Source organism: Leopardus geoffroyi, chromosome B2 (genome assembly GCF_018350155.1).
Source record: "Leopardus geoffroyi isolate Oge1 chromosome B2, O.geoffroyi_Oge1_pat1.0, whole genome shotgun sequence".
In the NCBI taxonomy this organism is placed as follows: domain Eukaryota; kingdom Metazoa; phylum Chordata; class Mammalia; order Carnivora; family Felidae; genus Leopardus; species Leopardus geoffroyi.
The window spans coordinates 4,333,893-4,357,825 of NC_059332.1; the positions used below are offsets into that span (position 1 = coordinate 4,333,893).

A 23,933-nucleotide genomic window follows, 5' to 3' on the forward strand; every position below is an offset into this window, starting at 1 on the left:
GCAGAAAGATACGCGAAACAGCACGCTGTCAATGAACCGGGCGGCGAGTCTGAGGAAAGGTGAGGCAGCCAACAATGACGACGATCATTGTGACAATAAGAATAACGGCAGCAAAATACGTGAATGGTTCGGGGCGCCTGGGTGGCGCAGTCGGTTAAGCGTCCGACTTCAGCCAGGTCACGATCTCGCGGTCCGTGAGTTCGAGCCCCGCGTCAGGCTCTGGGCTGATGGCTCAGAGCCTGGAGCCTGCTTCCGATTCTGTGTCTCCCTCTCTCTCTGCCCCTCCCCCGTTCATGCTCTGTCTCTCTCTGTCCCAAAAATAAATAAAAATGTTGAAAAAAAAAATTAAAAAAAAAAAAATACGTGAACGGTTCACTGCCGGGGAGCCAAGTACTTCGCAAGCTTTACCCCAGTGAATACTCTCACCACCTTCAGGATGGTCTCCCCATTTCACAGACGAAGAAAGCAAGGCTGAAACAGGTTTAAGTACCTAACATCAGTTCACACCCACAGGGAAAGCAGACGCCGTCCTTAAATCCGGGTGGTCTGCACTATCCTGCCTCCTCTCGTCAACGGATGAAGAGGGAGAAAAAGCTCGGGGACTCGGTGACCGAGACCCCTGAGAGGGTCATTTCAGTACACAGATGGGGACACATGTGCAAAGGTTACAAAGGGGCATAGTAGGAAAGGAGTCCAGAAAGGAAGTATAAAAACCGTACAGGAGAGGCCGGAAGAGGCTGTTTTGAGTAAATGGCTGTAGGCGATAGAACTGCCCTCCCCCCTTTTTTTCCAACGGTCAGAAAACTTTAAGAGTGAGAAGAGCTGAGTTTTGGCAATCTACCGGTAATTCTGGGCCTGTTTTTATAAATAAAGTTTTATTGGAAGAGCCACCGCATTCACGGTCGTCCTGCTCCTCCACAGCAGAGTTGAGGAGATGCAGGGAGACCTTCCAAGCTGCAAGGCCGAGAATATTAACTATTTGATTTCTTTTTTTTTTTTTTACAGAAAAGGTCTGCTGAGTCCTGATGAAGAGAGTTTATGAGGAGGAAAAGAAGAGATTGCAAGCAGAGGTGGGGTGAGGTGTCGCAGGGGTCTTTCCTAAACAAAGACCGGAGCAGTTGTGAGATGCCATGGTTTCATGACAACATTTTAATCCCTTCCGTGTCACCCGGGAATGATGACCGGCCACGCGGCCAGCAGGGACATTCGTCACAGAGGGTCTATTCTTTCTGTATTCAGACTTCTGGAAACTTGGAGAAGAAGTTTCAACGGGAAGGAGGTAAATCTCTCCTCAAGTGACCGAAACGATGATCACGTCTCAAAATGTGCTAATCGTCATGTCCTAAGAAATCCCCAGAGAGAAAAGGTGGCGATATACCTACAGCATAATGACTCAAGTAATTCAGACCGATGCCACGCACACAGAATTAAACATCTGCATGACGCCTCCCGTGTACAATTTCCTGTAGGTTGAGAAGACGAACCTTACTTTTCAGAATCAGCATTAAAGGCTGCTGCAGTCATTTTTTTGGAAGGGCAAAATCCCCTGTGAATGACGGGGAGGTCGGAAGGATATTGTAGTAAGGAAAGCCTGCGTTAAGACAGCTCATAAAGGAACCCAAGGCAAAGGTTCAACGTAAGATTTTAGTGCTCTCGTCGCTTTTAATATTCACCACTAAAACCAGGAAGGAACGGTAAACCATAAAGTACTCAGCTAATATTAGTCCCTTGCAGGAAAAAAAACTTAGATTTTTAAGGCATGGGCAAAGGCAAATTATTGTTTCCTTTCTCAAAACTCCACCAATATTCATAATCACTATTTTTCTTTTTTTTCGTATACCAAGAATGTAGGTTTACTGTAAAGGTTTCAAAGAACACTGTGATGTAAGAGAATGAAACTCACCTAATCACACTCCCTGAGACCACATGAACATTCTGGTGAACACGCTTTCACAGACCTCTAAGCAGACCTAAGCAATCTTCCCTGTAATTCCACCTACTTGGAATATTATACACGATGCTTTTATTATGGACTTTGCTTTCATTCTCTTTTAAGAGAAAGCAACAGCAAAAAATTAAAATGACAGCTGCTGTCTCTCTCTAAAAATAAACAAACATTAAAAAAAAAAAAAAAAAGACGGGCGCCTGGGTGACTCTGTTGGTTAACCATCCAACTCTTGGTTTCGGCTCAGGTCATGATCTCACAGGTTCATGAGTTCAAGCCCCGTGCTGGGCTCTGCACTGATGTCACAGAGCCTGCTGGGGATTCTGTGCCTCTGTCTCTCTCTCTGCCCCTCCCCCCACTCGCACTGTCTCTGTCTCTCTCAAAATAAATAAACTTCAAAAAATTTTTTTAAATGACATTTGCGCAAGGTAAGAAAATAGTGCAAACCGTTAAAAAATGGTCTCAAACAACCAACTTTCCTGTCAGTCAGCCCCTCTCACCCGCCCAGACACTTTTGGAAACCTGCTGCTTCTTCAACTCTTCTGATGGCTTCCATTTTAAATTTAAATAGTAGACTTACATTGGTATTTTCCTAATTATTTTATTTAAACTCCAATAGAGTTAACTCTATTTGTATTCTTGATTTAAGAAGGACAGATGGGGCAGCTGGGTGGCTCGGTCGGGTAAGCGTCCGACTTCAGTTTGGGTCATGATCTCACAGTCTGTGGGTTTGAGACCCACGTCGGGCTCTGTGCTGACAGCTCAGAGCCTGGAGCCTGCTTCAGATTCTGTGTCTCCCCCTCTCTCTGCCCCTCCCCAACTCATGCTCTGTCTCGCTCTCTCCCAAAAACAGACATCAAAAACAATTTAAAAAACAACAACAACACAAAGAATGATAGAAAAGAGGCTGATTCCATGAAATAAAAACTACAATTTCAGCCTACCTACATTCCAACCCAACTTTCTCTCTCTCCAATTCCCAATTTTAGTTAGTATCAGTACTTTTACATTAAGATTTACAACATTCACGTTTCTTTTTTAAAAAAAAATGTAATGTCTATTTATTTTTGAGAGAGAGAGACACAGAGTGCAAGCCCCGACGCTGGGCTCGAACCCAGAAACCACAAGATCATGACTAGAGCTGACGTCGGACGCTCAACCAACCGAGCCACCCAGGCGCCCCCAGCATTCACATTTCTTAATGTAACAATACTTAGGCTTTCCTTTCTTGTCTGGGTTGATGTTAAAATTTTGAACCCGCTAAAATGCACTTACAGAATTATGGAATCATGGAATACAAAGAGAAAGAAATGTAATCCTATCTTTTAACCCTGCAGCTCCAAGTGGATTGTCCAAAGTGGCAATTTTTCAAAGCTTTCCCTCAGCTTTTGTGACTTTTAGGGATTTCATTTCTGCTGCAGTTTCTTCCTTATACCTCATCTTGTGCACTCTTATTTTTATTGTTATGCTGGAGAATTTCCTCAACGAACTTTTTTTTTTTTTTGCATAGGGAATACTGGGGATAAAATTTCTGAGTCCATGTCCAAATACGTTTTAATTCTGTCCTCAAAGCTGTTCGACAGAACGGCTGGGTGTAGAGTTCATGGTCCAAAATAAATCCCCCTCTGAACTTTGATGACATCACCTCATTTGCTTCTAATAATTGGGAAGGACACTAAGAAATGGTTCTAGTTCCCTCGTAAGACAGCCTTTTGAGTGTCTCTGGCACCTGTTTTTTTTTTTTTTTTTTTTTATGTATTTATTTTGAGAGAGAGAGAGACAGACAGACAGACAGACAGACAGAGCAGGCGAGTGGGCAAGGGGCAGAGAGAGAGGGAGAGACAGAATCCCAAGAGGAAATCCAAAATACACCTTACTGACAAAAGGCACAAAATCATCAGCGATTAAAAGTGCATTTCTAGCATTGGAATCAGCCTACATTTTCCTCCCTCTGTATCTTCCCCTAAACTCCACTTCAGTTTCTTGTCATTTTCAGAAACCAGCTCTCATTGTCCCACTGGGGATGACTCCAGCGACAGAAATCCTGTGCCCCCCGCTGAATGTCTGTCACGGGCGAGTAGGAGAAACCGGTGTCCTCTTACCTGCTGCGTGGTGCTGGTGACAATGCCCTGCTGCAGGCGGTAGGCCTGCTCTTGAAGGTATTTCCTGGTCTCGTGATTCCGGAGCAGATAGTTTTCTATCTGAAAATCAAGCACACGCACCTCTCAAGAACACGTGTGGACTCAGCAGACAGAGAAGTTACAAGCGAAACAGCCCAGGTGCGGAGCTTGAAACCAAAGCACGGATTCCCAATGCCGCCTGTGCCTTGACCCCAGACAACACAGGACACGGGAAACTGGCTGTCACTGTGATGCATTCCCCGCGTCTGAGTTCGAAATGTAACTTGCAGCGAATGGGAGTGTCTTCACGTGACTCGGCAGCCGACAGAGATCGGCAAGGGTTTTGGCGCTCACACGGTTCAAGGCCCCATCCGGTGACTCCCTGCTTTCTCGCACACAGCCACGGTCTCTCCCTCACGAGTCTTTAACCACTCAACAGTTCCAAAGCCACAGAAATAACCCCACGGTGTGGGGATGGTACCCACAGAACCTCTCAGCCTTTATGTGGCAGAACCCGCCAGCACTGAAAAACTATTTTCAAGGAAGAAAAGGAGAAAATAGGCACAAGTTTGAAGGATACAGGCTGGCACAACTCAAAGACATACGCCGGTTTCATCAGTCCATGGGGTTTTCATATTATCTCAAAAAAGAGACTGATTTTAGCACAAGTTGAGAAAATAAGAAAATGAATTTCCACAGAAAAGAAGAACCCTTGAAGCCGCTTGACCAGCTGTGTTTTTATACACAATCGCCTATTAAAAATTCAAACATACAAACGATAACTAGACTGAAATGAAGTGTTTAAGAACAACACGCAAAGTTGAACAAGAGCTACAGGGACTGAGGGACACCTCTGAAGATGTCTGTAAAGAATGATGGGAGATGGGTAACCGCACCATCTGGGTTTTTTTTCACAGTTGTTGTTTTCGTGTGTTTTTAATAACAACACTTAGCCATTTGGCTTTTAATTTGTCACTGTAGTTCTCTGGTTAAGAACTTGTAACAACTGTGAGGCTCTTGGTATTATTACACTTTCATTTTAATTTTCCATATGCTTAAATGACTACTACTTAATACCAATTAGGGACAATTAAAATACAGACTATAATTACTATCACCCCTGGAAACCATAAAGCAGAACAAAATGTACCTTTCTACTAAACATAAATGAAGGAATTATAAAAACGAAAAGATCCCTGAAATGAAACATCATTAAAGTGACACATTAAGACCATGACATTTTATTACATTAATTTTCTCTTGCTGCTTCCCAAAGAGTCATCTCTTTCCAAGGTGACATTATCATCGATGGCAAATGTTTCTGCTCGAAAACAAGATTCTTGGCTGAAGTATGACAGGCACACACGTTGCCACCCAGCTTTGGATGCTTTTGCTTTGTTATTTGTTCTTTTACACGTGGCCTTGTGAAGCGCTGGCCGGGGGCCGGTTGTGGGAACAGCTTGTTTATTTAGGAGGCTCAGCTCACGCACAAGCCGTGCACCCAAGGCTGCCCCATGTGTTTCCAGGGCCTTCCCTAGGGCCACCAATGGTGCTGCACAGACTAAGCTTGAAGGGAATTTTGTTTTAGAAAAAATAATATTCAAAGCTCATTTCCAAAAGCCAGTACAAGGAGAAGGAAGAGTAACACTGTTTCAGTCACTTTAATATCAACCGCACACACATCGCCACTGAGAGTATTCGCCATCTTGGATTAGCAGGGCAAACCTTCCTTCCCTGCGACAACGTTCTAGACCGAGGACAGAGAACCCGCCTCCCAGAGGCTGAGGACAGAGTGCCTGACCGAGGTCAAGTGGGGGGGGCGGGGGAGGGGGAGGGTCCAAAGTGTCATTATCGTGTTTGCCAGTCCCCCTGGGCAGCAGTGACCCGGAAGACCGTCTACAGCCTGCTGATGCCTCATCTCACTGCTGAAAACAGCTGAAAATAGCAGCGACACAAAAGGCAAAAAGACCTGTATTCAATGTAGCAATCTTACAGTAAAACAAAAAACAAAAAACAAAAAACAAAAAACCCAAACCCAACTTCGAAAGATTGAGTTCCAGGATCACAATATTGTTCTTTAGCAAAGTAAAATTAAAGAGCGTATTTCTTCTGGGGGACAGACTTCTGTTAAAATGAAAACTTGAATATATAAGAGTATAGTAAGCATTATAGGAGAAAAAAATGATTAATACCGATTTGTCTTTTAAGAAAACACACAATTTTTTTATTTTTTTTAGTGTTTATTTTTGAGAGAGAGAACATGCGTGCACAAGTGCGGGAGGGGCAGGAGGGGGAGACAGAGGATCTGAAGGGGGCTCTGCACTGACAGCAGCGAGCCCGATGTGAGGCTCGAATTCATGAACTGTGAGATCATTACCCAAACCACAGCCGGATGCTCATCCGTCTGAGCCACCGAGGCGCCCCAAAGTCCACTTTCTTCTTGTTTGCATGATGTCTGACCCAAGTCTGATATAACGTTTATCCTTATTTCTCAATACGTAAGGTGTTTTTCTACTCTATCTGGCTTCTTTCAAGATTGCCTCTTTGTCTCTGGTTTTTTTGCAGTTTAAACGTGACACGCCCATAAGTAGATTTTTTGGGTATTTATCCTCCTTGGTGTTCTCTGAGATTCCTTGATCTGTGGTTTGGTGCCGATCACTGATGTTGGAAAATTCTCGGCCATTATTACTTCCATTATTTCTTCTGTTCCCTTGTCTTCTTCTTCCTCTGGCAGTCTCCTTCTACGGATGTGACTGTCCCATAGTGCAGGAAGATTCTGTTCTGGTGTTCCCCCCCATTCCTTCTTTCTCTCTGCTTTTCAGTTTGGCCAAGTTTCTATATATCTTCAGGCTCCATGATTCTTTCCTTAGCTGTGTCCTGTCCACTAATGAGCTCGCAGAAGGCATTTTTCATTTCTGTTACAGGGTTTTTGATCTCTAGTTATTTCCTTTTCATTTTTTTCTTACAGTCTCTATCTCTCTGCCTACTCTTTCCATTACAGCCGTCAACATGCTAGTCGGTTATTTTCAATGCTCTGATAATTCCAAAATCTGTGTATACTGACACTGGTTCTGATGTTTGCTTTGCCTCCTCATCATACTGTGTGTCTTCTTGCCTTTTACCATGTCTTGTGATTTTCTTTTTGGCAAAAACTGGATATGATGTATGTGGTAATAGGCACTGAGACAATCAGACTTTTAATGTGCTATTTGATGTTCATCTGGCTAGAAGCTGGGCTGTGCTCAATGTCTGCTGTAGCTGTATGTGCAAGAGACTTTTAACTTCCTCCCACGTCCTTGTTTTTATCTCCCTAGCTGCCTGGGGATTTCCCTAGAGACCTCTTCTTAAACAGAGTGCCTCGCAGTTTTGCTCAGTTGTAATCCACTCTGTCACTATCCCTGATGTGGTGGTAAGGCGCTAGGGAGGGGAATCATTCTGCAATCCTATGATTAAATTGACGGTTTCTTTTAGTGGGTCCGAGTCCCTGGGCTGGGACCTGCCAAAATGTTTCTTGGCCATGTTTTTTTCTTCCCTTATGTGAAACGGGAAGGCTAGAGGGGCTGGGCGTACCTAACTGTCTTCCACTAGGGCAGGTAAGCGTAAGCCTTTGTGACAGACGGGGGGGGATTTCAAAATGGTTAACCTGCCCCCTTCTCCCTGCCAGAAACAGGAGGGGATTTCTCTCCTGTGATAACCTGGTGGGGCTCCTAGCAGTGAAGCCCGTGAGAGGTTCAGGGCCTAAGACTGGGCCCCTAGGAGTTGTGAACCTCTCAGCTGGTCTACACTGGGCCTCCAGCAATCCCTCAGCTGCTGTTTAAGCATTCCTCTGAGTTCCTGGCTCTGTTACCTTCGGCCCCTGGTGAGCTGCCCTCAGCTGGGAGTCACGGACATCGTCTGTATTCCCATCCATCCGGCTTCCGGGGCGACCGTTCACTTTGCAGCCTCGATTCTCTGAGGGATCGAACGAGTCCCCAATCTCCTGTCTGCTCAGCTTTTCTTCTTGTTGTGAAGGCACACGTGAAGAGTGCCAAGCTCTCGGCCTGCCGGGTCTCAGGCCTGAAACCTGGTGTCTCCAGGACGGGCCTTTTGTTACAAGCTGCCGACATCTTCTGGGAAAATATAAAGACAGCTACCATTTTGAAGTTGCCCTGTGGTTTATAAAGTGCTTTTTCACATACGCTACCTGGCTCGGTCCCCGTCGGCACCACAGGCAAATTATTTGGTCATCCTGCCTTTCGGTTTTCTTACGTGCAAAATGGGGCTATAGCAAACCCATCTCCTGGACTTATTTTATACTTTACCGGTGTTAATTTATGGAGAGCATTTATAACAGTGTCAGACACGCAGCATGAACTGTATGTTAAATGTCAGCTAAACATAGTTCCTGTCTAGCTGTATGTTTTATACAGATGAAGAAACCAAAGTTCAGAAACATTAAGTAACTTAAGGAAGTCACAAAACTGAAAAGAATTTGATTGAGTCAGAGCTTCTGAACACGAATCTTGGATGATTTCTGTGGCCACATCACAGTTTTCCTTGCTCCCACCCCCTACCTTATTCTCTTTTATTCAACAGAGTCTAAGGAGCAACCAACACACATGCCAGGCACTGCGCTAGCTGCTGAAAAATCTAAAAAGATGAAAAATATATATGCTCTGCCTTCAACGAGTTCATGGTCACCGGGAAGGAAAAAAAAAACCACGGAGGCCGGTAACTTACATGACGGCACAAGGCCAGGGACAGAGACAAGCACGGGAAATTCTGAGAAACCCCCCACACGGAGGAGGAAGAGGCTCTGAGAAGTGCTCCCGATGAGTGGACACCGGCCTTCAATCTCGACAGACACAGCAGTGGGGAAGCATGCAGATCATTGAGATCAGAGCAGTGATTCTGAGATTTGCAGCCACCAGGAGAGCTTGTAAAAATGCAGGCTGGTGAGTCCCACCCTCGTTTCTGAGACCCACGAGTCTGTACCTCTAACAAGTTCCCTGAAGCACAGCAAAGCAAAGAGGCAGGGCTGGTAAGAAATGAAGGTGGCAGAGGACAGGAGGCAGATCCCGGGCAGAACTGTATGCCAATTCAAGGAGAGCAGGCTTTATTCTAAAAGCCACTGGGGAGGGCTGGGCTGGAGACGTTGGTATGTTCCCATGTGTCGTGAGTAAGGTGGCTTTCCTCGACCGAGAGAGGAGGTAACGATCCTGCTGAGAAACGATGAGGCCTGAACACATGCATCCGTAACAGGAAGAGAGGGGAACAGAGCTAATCAAGAGACTGATGCTACAGAATCTGTCAATATGATGATCGTGCGTGTTTACGGCAGACGCAGGAAAGAAAAGTCAAGCTTGGGAGGCTGGACGGTCCCACCCACCATGAGGACAAAGAGGGAGGAAAAAGATTTCAAAGAGTCCCATCTACCACCACAATACAGGCTTCTACAGATGGGACATCCTGGAGCATATCTAAACATCGAGAAAGGTGACCCTAACCACAGAAAGAGAAGGATGGGGATACGGCACAGCGAGAGAGTGACCCGCAGGGCAAGTTCCCCACGCAGGCAGACGGCGGGGTCACGGGCACCAGGGACGGCTGGACTTGGAAGGCGGAGATGCCCATCATCCTCCGGGGTTGCCAGAAAGGAGCCGGGAATGTGTGTGGAATCAGAGACGTCTATAAACAAAGATGGTAAAAAGAGATCTCCTTCGTAGCCTACGTTCTTAATAAGGAGGGAAGGTTCCAGCTGCTGAGGATAAAGGTTGCATTAGCTGACATTCAGTTCCACACATTCTCTGAGGATGCACAAGTTCACTGTGCATAAGCTCCGGCCTGCTGATGCGGTAGGAATGTCAGTCCACTTACATCTCATGACCAATTTTCGTCTTATGTCATTCCTCCCTCAGTCATGCATTATGCCGGTTACGGTCGCAAGAACACAAGCTAATGTGAAAAAAGCTTTGTGAAACACAAAATACCGTTCACATGTTCAGAATTATTACTAACAACACCATTCAAATGCGAATTTATTACAATTAAGCCATCAAACCTCCAATACCTTTTGCAGAGCCTCTTCTGTTTTCTCAGGGTTTGTTTTTAGGGCTTGAGACGCATCATACATGGGAATTGGCATAAATCTCAACGTGTAGTTCCTAGAAAAAGGAGAAAGTCACGTTTATTTAGAAATAACGTCCTGCCACCTTAATTCAGCACTCCTTTTGAAAACCCAGAGACAGTTGCCAGAGTGTCTTAGAAAATTCTAAGCTCACAGACTATCTCAGGGCCCCTGATTACAGGTCAGGCTTCTGTGTGCGGTCCCACGGGCAACCTCGTCGGCTGGCACCGTTTTATAAAACGCATGACTGCCAGGCATCTGGTTTTGTTGGTTTCAAAACCTCATTTTCAGCCTGGCACTGCAAAGACGGACCGAGAGGAAGGCCAGGAAATAAGTCTGCCAGCAATGTGCCACGTGGGTTTTCGTCACCAACGGCTCTGAACGTACCCGGATCACCGCAGTGACAACGTGTGACGGCCAGACCCAAACCGACGGAGGAAAAATTCAAAACGAAACCAAAGCATCTGTTTGCAAAGCAAGGACATTAGCAGCCACAAAAATCGTCTGATTGGGCTCTGGGCCCCTTTAAACGAGAGCAGCAGCTGTCCTGAGAAAAGCTGCTTCGCAGGACCTCCCGCCCGGCTCCACCCCCCTCCCCGACCTCTGCAGGTCCCGGGGGTCTGGTTCACACACGACCACGGCCACCGGGCTCTCGACTCCAAATGAAACCGCTGGTGGAAAATTGTGTCCACATATTATCCCCCCGCTGCCGACCAGCCGGAGAGGGACAGGAGTGCAAGATGGAGAGTCATCATCGTGTGAGCAAACAACACTGACCTCTGAGTCTGCACCCTGACCCTTGGGCCTGGCCCCCCTACAAGCTGCGCTGTGGCCGGTACCCACTCCCAGACCACAAGCTGGCCCTGGAGAGGCCTCCTCTCTCCCACCCTAAACCCGCCTACCCACTTCCGTTACAGGACACTCAGGAAGAACGACCTTTGGGGTCACGTGGTGACAAGTGGGGTGTTCTCCCGGAGCACTGGGACTGCACAGTCACAACTGCCTTGTCCCAGGTCTCGAAACACAATGTGATTCCTGCGGATGTTCAGATGACTAATATACTAACATAAGGTAGTAATCGTGAAGAATAGAGAAAATAAGCAACGATCTTACAAACAGCAGTCATCTATATGGCTGTTATCTGATCGAAAAGATGTGCTTCAGTCCAACGTAGGATGGCTTAATGTAAAAGAACCAGCAAAGAAAAAGGCTGTTACTGGGGTGCCTGGGTGGCCCCCAGGTCGGATAAGCGTCCGACTCTTGATTTCGGCTCTGGTCACGATCTCACGCTTTGTGAGATCAAGCCCCATGTTGGGCTCTGTGCTGGCAGTGTGGAGCCTGCTTGGGATTCTCTCTCTCTCTCTCTCTCTCTCTCTCTCTCTCTCTCTCTCTCTCTGCCTCCCCTGGTCTCTGTCTCTGTCAAAATAAATAAATAAACTAAAAAAAAAAAGAAATTATTAAAAAAAACCAGGCTGTTATTTCTATTACTTCAATTTTTACCTTAACTTTGTTTTAACAAGACTGTTTTTTGTTTAAGAGGAGCTAGCCAAATGAAACGAAGAGACAATGCATCTTTTCTGCAGCCTTGAAGATTTTCCTTTCCCTCATCCAGCCGCGATTATGCTCCAGAGCCCGGGTACTTCATTTAGACCAAATGTGATACTGAGGCACTCGCATCCTGGACCCCGGCGGACGTACCGGACTGTGATCCAGGGAGCCCTTGCATCATCTGGAGACGCTGAGTGCCGGGCGTGCGTGCTTCTGGCTTCTCACAAACACCAGCGTGGGCTGGCAGTCTACCGCGGGCCGCAACCATGCTGTTAGCACCCAAATGTGGCTATTTGTAAATACACGTTTCCATGTGAAGGTTTTGCGGTGCAACAGGAGAAATTGTAGGTGGTTCTGCAGTCCCGGAGGGCTCCCGGGAGCCGTGGGACAAGCTGTCTCGTCCGGATTTAGGGACGCTGTGGGGGCGGCAATTCTGACCTCCGGGCGAAATCGGATCTAGACCCTGGGATCTAGAACTGGGAGGCACGCAGGGCAAACTGACTCTGCCTTTCCCACTTTCCACAGGAGAATCAATCAGAAAGGTGCAATGCTCTGCTCAAGGACCGGCTCGTTGATGACAGAGCCACCGACTGATTGGATGGCTCTTCACCCCAGGCCCAGGGTTTTATCCATGACACCATGCTGGCCATGAGAGCCCCACCTAGGAGGCCTCCTGCACGAAGGGAAATCTGGGGAAAAAACACGAATAATGCGGACCCCCGCCTCTTCCCCAGGGGACTGGCTTCTATGGTACTAGCTCCTTATTTCCACACCCGCGTTTTGTCACCTCTCATTTTTAATGCTGTAAATCTGCTTTGATCATGTCTGCTTTCAGAATATAATATGAGGGCTGAAGAGCTTGGGAAGGACCAGATTTCTAGAATTTCTTCCAGCCATCTTTGTATTATTGCCTCCTTTCATTTACCGGGAAAGCAAACTTGACAATTAATAATAATTGCAGACTTGAGTTACTACAGTAATAAAGCCTTTTACAGTAATGAGACAAATGAGCCTGCCGTTCCTCAATTTCATTTAAAAAAAATTTTTTTTTATTAAATTTTTTTAATGTTTATTTCTTTTCAAATAAAACAGAGACAGAGAAACAGAGCGAGAGTGGGGCAGAAAGAGGGGAGACACAGAATCCGAAGCAGGCTCCAGGCTCTGAACTGTCCGCACAGAGCCCGATGTGGGGCTCGAACTCATGAACCACGAGATAATGACCTGAGCCGGACGCTCAACCAACTGAGACATTCAGGCGCCCCACCCCAATTTCATTTTTATTTTCTGGACCTTAGCTTTTTTTCTCTTCACTGGATTCAGAGTTGTCCTATGGGCCAAAAAAAAAAAGCAAACCCCGATGGAAATAGAACATGAAACCACAAAAGAACACAAGCTGACTGTCCTGTGGCCCCTCCACTGTGAAATCGTTTAATCCTGACGATGGTGCGTCTCTGGCCTCATTAAACACATGAAGAAATCCGCACCGGAAGAAAGTCCACGCTTTCCCAGCTCTCGTGGCTGGTTAGGAATTTGGCTAACTCAGACCTGGATCTTCCCATTCCCAGTCCAGTGTTACCTGTATCACACCACGGCAAAAACAAACAAACAAACACCACTGGTTCCTTTGTGTTTTTCCAGAAAGAAGGCCTGATTAACACTTACTTTTCCATGGCAACAGCTATATCCTGAAAGCCTTGTGCGGTGATGTTGTTCTTGTCCCATATCACGGTCCTGTTTGAAAACCAAATCCCAGAAATGACCGGACATTTAGGCACGGAGGAAATAATTCTGCAGTGAAGATGAATACTTAAAGACAACGCTATCTCGATATCTTAGCACAATAAGCAAGGAATAACATTCAACTTAGTTGTAAGCAGAGCACGGATGAGCATTTCTTCCAACATTACGCATTACGTTCTGAACTCGTTTGCTGCTCACGTAGCATGAGAAAAAACCATGCTTGAAAGCAACAGCATACTCGTTAACGTACCATTAGGTTGCCTGACGCTTTGTAACCAGAAAACTCTACAGAACCTGATTTCTTGGACACTCTCCCCATATTCTGCAAGTAGTAATATTCTAGTATTCACATCTGGAGCTGCTTATAAAAGATGTTAAGGAGTCCTTCGTCCAAAACAAAGAATTTCAGGTACTGAGACTTTTTTCCGTTCTAAACGACTAGCAGGAATCCTGTCATATTGGTCTTATGTTTTCATCATGGCCCTGACGTCCCAAGCACCGGGCTCATGCTGCTGGTAAAGCCTCCGTTTCTACAAATAGGAGGTTGTTTACTTTCAGACACAAAATCTATTTTGGAAGAGAAGTGCCATTTTACTTCCAGAATGTGAATACTTCAGAGGTATTTTGGTGTCTGTCAATTCCCCTGACACGTGAAACAGCGTTTAGTCGTCTGAACCAAGAATCACACCTCCAACTGCTTCCCTTCCTGATCCCCAGTGGCCTTCTTTACACACACCCTGACCTTCAGAGAAAGTGCTGCAGTATTTGGCTTCTGGCTTCAGTGCAGACAGAAGGTTCAGGAGAGCAAGGGAAGCGTCCAAAAACATCAAGAAAGAGCCCCTGAAGCACGCTGCGAATGAACTCTTCCTTAACCAGACTGCCGGGTTAGGTAGCAGTTGGATCTCTCTGCAGGACGGATAGCACCGTGGTCCTTAATAAAGTGGTTACCACGCAGCCAGTCCTTAAAAAGAGCCACACTTGGGAAACACTCCAAGTGGAGGAAAACCACTAAACAGAATCGTTAGCACCCATCATGAACTTGCCTTTGAACCGACAAACCTCCTGCATCCCTTGGCTTTTAAGCCTCTATATGGGCAGCGGTGGGCAGGGGGAGGCAGCGTGTTGGGCTCACAGCCAAGTACAGGGAAGCCCCTCATGCGGTTCCTTCGGTCTCTCTAGCTCCGCTCACTGGCACCGGCTGCAAAGCCCTCCCGTACCGCTCCGCCGTGCGCACACAGCAGTCTACCCCAACGCGAAAGAGAACACAGTACCATTTCTCTTCAGGTCACGTTTCAGGTCACAGTGGAAATCTTTACGACGACAAGTTTGTGGGACTCACCGTGTCTAAAGTGGGGACACTCCTCCTCCCTCTACACCAGGACAAAAAGACTTGACATCATTACTCCTCCTTCCCAGTTGGCCCAATGGGAAACTCAGTCCCCACTGGGACACAGTCAGCTCTCCAATGCTTGAGGGCCAGAATCTTCCCCAGGGCCTTCTAGGGCCCTCCAGAGGGCAAGCCTCCGTACCCAGGGCCGGGTACCAGACCCGCGTACCTGAGCTTGGTGTTGATCTGCAGCGCCTTGGCCAGCATCTTTGCTCCCATGTCCCCCATTCCGTTCCCGCTGATGTCCACCTTGGTCAGGGAGGTGTTGCTTCCCAGGGCATTGATGATGATGGTGACCTCAGTCTTGAGTTTCGAGTCAGCCAGGGACAGGGACTGCAGAGGCTGCGAGGGAACAACAGGCGGGGCTCACGCGGTCTCATCGAGACAGCCACCGCGCTCAGTGACCCCTTTCACGGAGAGCCCCCGGGGAAGGTGCCCAACACGCACACTCCAAGTGTCTCCTGTTGAAACTTCTGGCTACAAGACACTGACGGATGGGCCCCCGACGGTTCGAGATAAAATGGACCTTTGCAGTCAAACGTGGAGGGCTCGTGTTTCAGGGCTGGACAGTGTCCACTGCTCTCCTAAGGGAAGCGTGCGGAGATACCCAGAGTGGCCAGCTCTTTTGAAGTGTGGGATGGGACGAAGCAAATAAAAATAGTACGAGAAGAGTTCTGAGCTTCTGTATGGCTACGTTATCCCTTTTTACCCATTTTATTTTTATGCAAGGTGAAATGACATCTTAAAATGCTAGCAGAGGACAAATGCAAAATAAAAACCAGCCAAGATTATTAATAGCTGACATTTACCGAACGTGCACTGTCCTTAACTACTGTCCCAGGATCCTCCCAGCAACCCAGCACTTACGGGTTCGATATTCCGTACTGTTATCCCCATTTCCCAAATGAGACACAGAAAGGTTAAGTGACCCAACCGAGGCCGCACAGTTGGAAAGTAGCTGGACGAGGGCTGGGTGGCTCAATCAACTTCCGCTCAGGTCGTGATCTCGCGGTTCGTGAGTTCGAGCCCCGCGTCGGGCTCCGTGCCGACGGCTCGGAGCCCACAGCCTGCTTCAGATTCTGTGTCTCCCCCTCTCTCTCCCCTCTCCCACTGGTGCTCTCTCAAAAATAAATAAACATTAAAAAAAAAAAAAAAAAAGCTGAACAGAACCAGAAAGTCTGGTTCCACACTTGTGCTCTGAGCTCCTACACAATGTTGCCCCTCGTGGCTTATCCTCAATCTTTTCGACGATCATCCTTAGCTTTATGAGTACCAGTCAGAAGACACAGAAGTTTTTTAAAACAGAGAAGAAGTCAAACATCTGTAAGTTTTTATTAGCATAAGCTGTATGGTGAATCCAAACTAGCCCACTCAATGTCCATTTAAGCTGAAGACTGAAAGCCACGTGGTCCAGAGGCAGGCCAAACCAATGAAGAGGGCTCCCTGCCGAGTTCCCTTTTCTTGTTTACGGTACCTCCCTAGCCGCGTAGGCATCTGAATTTGCAAGCCCTGAATTCAGCCATGACTGAAATAATAAAGTGGTGGAAATTCCAGAGCTTGAACCAATGTGGCCCTGAGAGCCAGAACTCAGACTTCCCTGGGGGACGTGGATGTCTTCTGGGGTGTTTAAGGCAGTCTACCCAGGCCCAGCCGTACTAAACAGTTCTAGGAGCTTACTCCGTTAAGTCTGACATTACAGGAAGGTGGGATACCAGGAACAGCTTCCAGGGTCACCCACGTTCCACCGTGGCCCATGTGAGCGGCGTTCTCAAGATGTGCCCGGTGGTCCGTGTGACCCGCACACACAGCGTGGCCACTCAACCACTGGCCACTGACTTGTTCACGGTGCATCTGTCTCAAGGTTGCAGGAAGCGGGGTGACGGTACCGATGGTTTCGAGACTCAGACATCCACAAAGTGGCATTATGCGTTTGACTCCAGTTTACCAAGTGACCGTAGTTATTGTCCTCATCGTCCAAATTTGACCATGCTTTCTAAACTTACTAGAGCCATGGTAAAATCAAAAGATAATGTAGTAATTTGATGCAATTTTTTTTTAACTTGAATCCAATTTTTTAAAGTTAACGGCATGGTAAGTGCTAAGGCAATTAAAACCTGAAAGCCTGCATGTGTTAGGCAGGTTTCGCGAGGTTGTTTTGGTTTTCCTGAGATCTTACACTCAAGGAAGTGGAAAAAACTAAACCAAAATGCTTCAGACTCGGGAAACTTAATGTTTTAAGTGAAAACAAATGCTGTGTTCCTTTAATAGAAAGCTGTAATCGCATCTCTCATCATTTCAATGGTCTCTATGCAACTACCACAAAAACGATATATTGCGGCTTCTTCCTAATACTGGAAAGTTGCCAAGTCTTCGAGCTAGCAAGCACCAATTCCAGGACTATATTCAAACTCTAATACACCCCAGTTAGCACTTAAAAATAATGGGCAGAGTCATTAATACGAACAGAACAGCCTGAATTGCGTGCGTATTTATAAGGTCATCCCTTACCTGATCTATTGCACTTGCGTGTAACGTGACTATTTTCTTGTTTCTTTTCATAGCCGAACACGCTTAATCTGAGAATCTGTCTCCTCGCTGCCCGCACTCCCAGGGGAAGCCCGTTCGCTTCGGCCAAGGTTACGGCACGAGTTGGCGTGGAATACTTCAAAACAAGCTCCCCTGTCGTCGGGGCCCCTCAGCAATACTGTCCCAGGGCTCTGGGCTCAGTCGCCTGATACCCACTGTCTCTAGCCGAGGCGACACTGGAGCCCACGGGCGTCTAGGTTTTCCAGCCAAACGTAACACGCAACACAGGGTGAACAGAGTGTTCCCTGGGCTGTGGGAGCCCAAGGTCATAACATAGGAAGCAAGAGATAACTGCACAATTATCTTAAAAACTAAAATAAAAAGACAGCCCGGATGTGTCAGGCATCGGTGGAAGTTTTAGAGTCCTAAGACTCCGCTCCTAATCGTCCTGAACTGTGCACATTACCGATTCAGGAGAAAAAATCAGAAGGTGGTTGCCTTTTGAAAAAGCCACCCACGCTTCAATGACACGGACATAAGGAGCCTTCCACTGTATATTATTAGCGGCCCACTTCTCAGACTCGTAACCTGAGGGATCCACACCGACACGGCAAACTTCACCGCCGGCAAACATGTTCTGAGGGGTGTTGTAAATATCAAGATTGTTTTTAAGGGAGAGACTTCGGAAATAACAGAAACGAAAGAGCCTCATGTGATAAGCAAAAACACGAAATTTTAAGACATGTTTTTCAAAAAATAGAAATTTTCCTAAAACATGTGCTAAGAAACAAGTATTTGGGGATGAATATTAAATGTGATTCTGCAGAATTAGCTTCCTCAATCTTTTAAAACTGGGCCAATACTAGCAAATCAGAAACTCAAAGCACGGTGGTAGAAAGTCACATGGAATCATGCGAAACTAACTCACATATTCTGATTTATGCCCCTAATTTTAATAGCCCCGTATAAAAGTAACACAATATGGAGTCTGTTAGCAAATGAGGACAAAGAAAAGTGCTCAAAATCGTTAAATAATAATGAGTTTCATTTCCAGCCCTTAGGTTGGAAATCATATCCACACAACAAAGGGGCAGGACCACAGAATTTTCTCCCACCCTCCAGCTTAGAGCCAGGCAGAGAGGTAGAAAAGTTCCAGGCTTCATTTCTCCTGGCCCCTCAGCTTTTTCTCACAAAGTCAGCATCCAGTCATAAAAGAATTTGCTACTACCCTGTATGCATTCAAAAGGGAAAATGACACTTTTTAAAAATGTGTCATATCTCACATGATTCACATAGGAAATCACTTTTACGACCTACAAAGTAGCTATCACAAAACATGAATCATGTGAGTCTTCACTGTAGGAATACAAATCGATTTGGATTTTAGGAACCATGAAAAGCTAGCTGGTGGCCAAATAGGACTAAAATAAGACATGGACCAAATCTTAAAGAGCATCAGTAAAATATAAGGTACAAAACCTAAGACACACTGGTTTAAGTTAAAGGAATTCATAGGAGAGTGTTTTTTGCTTTGTCCGTATAATATCTTTTTTTTTTCTTTTTTCTAATACATTTTAAAAGGCAGCAAAATAGGATGCTATTTAAAATTAAATTTCTTGGGCACCTGGATGGCTCAGTCATTTAAGTGTCCGACTTTGGTTCAGGTCACGGTCTCATGGTTCGTGGGTTCGAGCCCCGCATCGGGCTCTGTGCTGACAGCTTGCTCACAGCCTGGAGCCTGCTTCCGATTCTGTGTCTCCCTCTCTCTCGGCCCCTCCCCCACTCGTGCTCTGTCTCTCTCTCTCTCAAAAATAAAATAAAACACTAGAAAATTAAAATTACATTTCTTTCCTCCGAACCAAGTCTTGGCCAGGAACAGCCAAAGGGAATAAAAAGATAAGAAGGACCACTAGAGCTCTCGAAGCAATTTAAGACGGGCAACAACTTTCTTAGTCTCTTGTAACTCTACATAATTACTAGACGAAATTCGAATTAGCAGTATGATGTTTCCCAGCATGATATAAGGTCATAGAGTCCACTAGATTGAAGAAATTCATGCTCGCAGGTTAGTGCATTAACCAAAGTGAGGAAGGAGTAAGTCTTATTAAAAGATGGGCTTAGGAGTCAATTTATACTTCCTTTAATCTTTTAGTTACAATCTTCCTTTAATTAGTAATGAGGTCAAGTGAAGAGTGAGCGATTCTAAGTGCATTCTATAACTATACTAAAGCACATGTATTTATTTCATTAAAAAACAGAAACTGAAAAAAAAAAAAAAAAAAAAGTAAAGGGGCGCCTGGGTGGCGCAGTCGGTTAAGCGTCCGACTTCAGCCAGGTCACGATCTCGCGGTCCGTGAGTTCGAGCCCCGCGTCGGGCTCTGGGCTGATGGCTCAGAGCCTGGAGCCTGTTTCCGATTCTGTGTCTCCCTCTCTCTCTGCCCCTCCCCCGTTCATGCTCTGTCTCTCTCTGTCCCAAAAATAAATAAACATTGAAAAAATAAATAAATAAAAAAATAAAAAACAGAAACTGTGCATAGAGATAAAATCATCTGAAAGTATAGCAGCCTTAACCCCGTCGACATAATTAGGAAGCGTGGTAACAAACAAAAGATTTTCGGCAGAAGGTCTTTAAAATACTACTCACCGATTCTTCGTCTTGAATCATCTGTACTAAGTTGTCCAACACAGGTGTCAGATTTCTAAAGAGTTTAAAGATATGGACAGTGGAATCAAATCATAAGCTTTCAGGAGGCTGATTGTTTTCATCATTGTCATATAAAAAAAAATCAAAGTTCTTACTTGGATTTCATATTATTAAAATTTTTGCCTAATGCCAGGTGCTGTATTGATCTGTTTTTACTGAGCCACACTATTAAGGTGGAGAGGTCAGATTCTAAACCTGGAAAGAATGAGAGTAAGCAGAGAATCAAAACACGTGTGTATAAATAAATTCTCAGCTGGAACACAATTGAGCAAAGGTGACTTTGGGTCACTTGGGTGACTTTCTCTACCATCCCGAGGGCCCCGGGATTCTAGTTTTTTATTTTCAAAGGAACGTTCTGCTCCCTTTTCGTGGCCTATTATTTCACAGGGATCAACTCGCTCTCTGCTAAGACTCACCTAAACCTCTTACACAGTCAGTGGCTAAGTCAAGGCGGCAAGGAATGGGAAAGCGGAAGTCTCCTCTCTGCCCATGATTTTCTAAAAGAAGACCCAACATCCTGTTCGTTGGGAGGTAACTACCACTGTCTATGCAAATTTAACAGGTTCAAACTCACACGCTACTATAATTGGCAGAAATGAAGCTAAATAAACAAGTTCCTGAGCAAATAAACAAGGACTCAATTTTATTATCACCGTGAATGCAAAAGGTTGGATCAAGATCATTATCAATGTTCTGATGACAATTTTTTTTTAATTGTTTTATTACATGCCTGGCAATTTTGGCCATGGTATCGACTTACGAAGACTTTGGCACAGATTTCTTCCATAGTAAATTCTGTTAGATTTAAAAGCCCTATTAATTAGTCAAGAAGTAAAATAACACGTTTGTCAAGGCGTTGTCTAGGTTGGGCTTTCTCTTTTCCCTTTACTAACTTCAAACAATATTTCCACGAATTTTCTGGTTTCCAGCTTACCATTATCAGAGATGTCTAAGCTGGTGATATTGTGGATTTCGGCGATGCAGCCTTCTAGCACTTGTGCACCTGCGGACCTCAGCTGGAGAAACACAAACCAAACACAAGGTCAAGTAGTCACCAACTCGAGGCGTAACCCCCAAAATGAATGAATGAATGAATGAATGAATGGAGATATGGTCTCAAACTTAGTGCCAAAGAAAAAGTGAAAGCTCCTCAACTCCAGAATAGCTATCATCAATGGGTAAAGAGCCAATCGCTGATCATTGCTAAGGTTTCCCACGACATAAATCTGGAAATCACTAGAAAAAGAAAGAGAAAGATGGAGACCATACTCTCTGTCAACCCACAGGAATTTTCTTCATTTCTGACATTTGGAAACCTAACTGATCCTTCTTGTACCTGAGAAACAGTTACAGTTTTGTCTGATTGTTCCAGATTTCAGGGTATAACTCCACCGAGCAGCAGCAAAACCACCAAAGGAGACAATGAAGAACACCTCTTTGTTGACTGTCAACTACTTCAGGAAGGACCCGTCCCCAGTCACCCAACACAAAGGGTGTGAGGTCTACCGCAAAGTAAACAGCTGACAGGGATTACAAAACGATTTGCATAAACTCTTTGAGCCATAGAAGAAAAACATGTTAGATTAATTTAAAATATTATTATGGTTGGCTTACAGCAAAACTAATTTCCTTTCCTATCATTACCTAATTTATTTTAAAGAGAAAGGCAACCTATAAAACTCAATTTGCATCTTTTCAACAAAACCAAAAGCCTGTTTCTAGAGGTCAGAGTATCTTTTGTGTTCCATTTAGCAACTATTTGAGTTCCTACTACCTTGTAAAGGATGCAGATTTCCCGAGCTGTGGCCCCTCTGCTCGGCAAACTTACTATTTAATAAGGGAAAGAAGCTATCCTTTATTGGGAACCTACTATATACCAAGGGAACAGGGTGGTTTCTCTCTTGATGTAAGAAAATTAAAATTTATCTAAACTTCTATACCATAATGCAAAAATGCTACTCGTTAAGGTTTTGAGGTAAGAATTGAAAGAATCCTTTCTTCACTATGTTAGATGCAGTAGTCTTACGGTACCCGGAAACAAACCCTGCCAATTTTCCCGGCTACTTGGGTGTCAAACAGAGCTTTGCACGGACTTCGGGGATCGCCTCTTCATTCAAAAGTATTTCGGTCGAGGTGTTTAAATTCAGCCTTCCCTGCCTTCTACAGTGACAGCAGATACTCTGGGGGGCCTGATGTGAACTGCAAAGGGGAGCGTCACAGACAGGCAGACCTCCCCAGGAGGCTGGTCTACACACTCCAGGGAAACCAAGACCAACCAAGTCCACAGCTGAGGGCCTTAGAACCCAGAGTGTGGAGCAACTGCCAAGGGTCAGCAGGCCCATTTCACTACCCCCGGCTGCATTCCTAGGTGCTCTCGAGCTTATCCAACTGCCCCGAGCCCATCTTTAGCACATCAGCTCTACGCTGACCCCAGCAGCCTGCTACGACTCAAAGTGTGGTCCCCGGACCGGTGGCAGTCTGCAAAGTTCTTGCTACTGGTCTTAGGCAAAGTGTGGGCAGAAACTGACAACAAATATTTTAGGAACCTTAGTAATAAGAATTTTAGGCCTGTTGCATCAACTGGTAAAACTTGAGGGCTTGTATTTTTTTGTCTTTTCACGTATCTCTTTTCGACATTAAATTTTTACATTGTTGCAACAGTATCGGTTTCTGATGCTGTTTTTACGACAGTAAAACAGTTCTGACAGTAAATCAGCTCTTCTGATTTTACGACATTGTTGCAAAAGTATCGGTTTCTGATAGCACGGAAACGTAAAAACAACCACCACCAGCAAGCTCTTCACCAGGACGAGTTTTGAGAAGCACCACTCCAGATCACAGCGTGTTCATGCTCGAAGAAGTGAATGTATATTCAGACTGCGTCAAAGTTAAAGCAAAAAAGTACTTCAGGCAAACACTTCAAAGAAACATAATTTGATTTTCAGAGCATGAAAAAATTATGCTTTTGAGAAGATAAACGTAAGTGCCTAAGTCTGCACAGTTTTATTATTTGCTGTTAGTCACGTCTCTGTTGAGAAGTAAAATTTCTACAAGAAAATCTCTGCTGGTTATTATTATAAAGTATGGTAAAAATATCCCATTTACGGGTCTGGAAAATATAGGTGACACTTAAGTGCTCAATTCTGTTTACTTCTGGAACTTGACTGATAATATTTGTAGCATACACCCCTAAAACATTTTCCAATAGTTCAAAACAATCAAATATATCACCCGACCCTAATTTATTGATTGATGAAGTACTTACACAGTGGCCAAGCTAAGGAAAGCCCAAGGAGAAAAAAATAAAAACATGTTATCAGCAGTTAGCACAACAGAGAAGCTGAAGCCTCTATCAACACACAATGTAAAGAAGCAAAAGAGAAAAACACTTCCAACTAAATTCTCCCAAAACAAAGATCAAAAATTTAAGAGTATAACTGATCTTCAGTTACCAAAAACATTTGATCGAATTCATAGGTTATTAGACGCCTAAAATTCCCCCAAAGCAAAAGCTTTCCCAAAACAGTAAAAGCTTTTCCATTACTGTAAATGAAAATCCTTTTAAATGAATTTGCATAATCAGAGGCTGTGTCTGCATGTGTGCACGTAAAACTCCTTTTTAAATTACCCTCATTCGGATCCCACACACTAGTGTTATTTAAAAGAAAGCAAGATCAAAGAGGAGTAAATGGGACTGAATCACAGAACACTTTTGGAAATGTTAAAAACAAACTCAGGCTTCTTTCAAGAGAGAAGTGCCCTCTCACTCAAGGAAGGTGAACATTTCAGATATTACTCTAAGCAAACAGCTCTATCTGATACCCAAACAGCCATCAACGGGCGTAAGAGAAGCGAGG

At 45.1% G+C, this 23,933-nt stretch overlaps 1 protein-coding gene across 11 annotated transcripts in view; it reads right to left on the bottom strand.

The window, feature by feature from the left end:
* The window catches only part of CARMIL1 (capping protein regulator and myosin 1 linker 1), a 310,299-nt gene that overhangs the window by 88,947 nt on the left and 197,419 nt on the right, over positions 1-23,933 (bottom strand). For 6 of the 11 annotated variants that reach the window (XM_045497187.1, XM_045497188.1, XM_045497184.1 and 3 more), the window contains exons 18-24: positions 21,011-21,092; positions 20,172-20,271; positions 20,017-20,071; positions 15,016-15,188; positions 13,382-13,450; positions 10,115-10,208; positions 4,048-4,146 (exon numbers count right to left, since the gene is read on the bottom strand). In XM_045497187.1, coding sequence (XP_045353143.1) covers positions 4,048-4,146; positions 10,115-10,208; positions 13,382-13,450; positions 15,016-15,188; positions 20,017-20,071; positions 20,172-20,271; positions 21,011-21,092 — 672 coding nt within the window. Of the gene's footprint in view, positions 1-4,047; positions 4,147-10,114; positions 10,209-13,381; positions 13,451-15,015; positions 15,189-20,016; positions 20,072-20,171; positions 20,272-21,010; positions 21,093-23,341; positions 23,354-23,933 lie in introns of all 11 variants that reach the window. The other 5 variants (XM_045497186.1, XM_045497180.1, XM_045497190.1 and 2 more) reach the window with 2 other exon arrangements.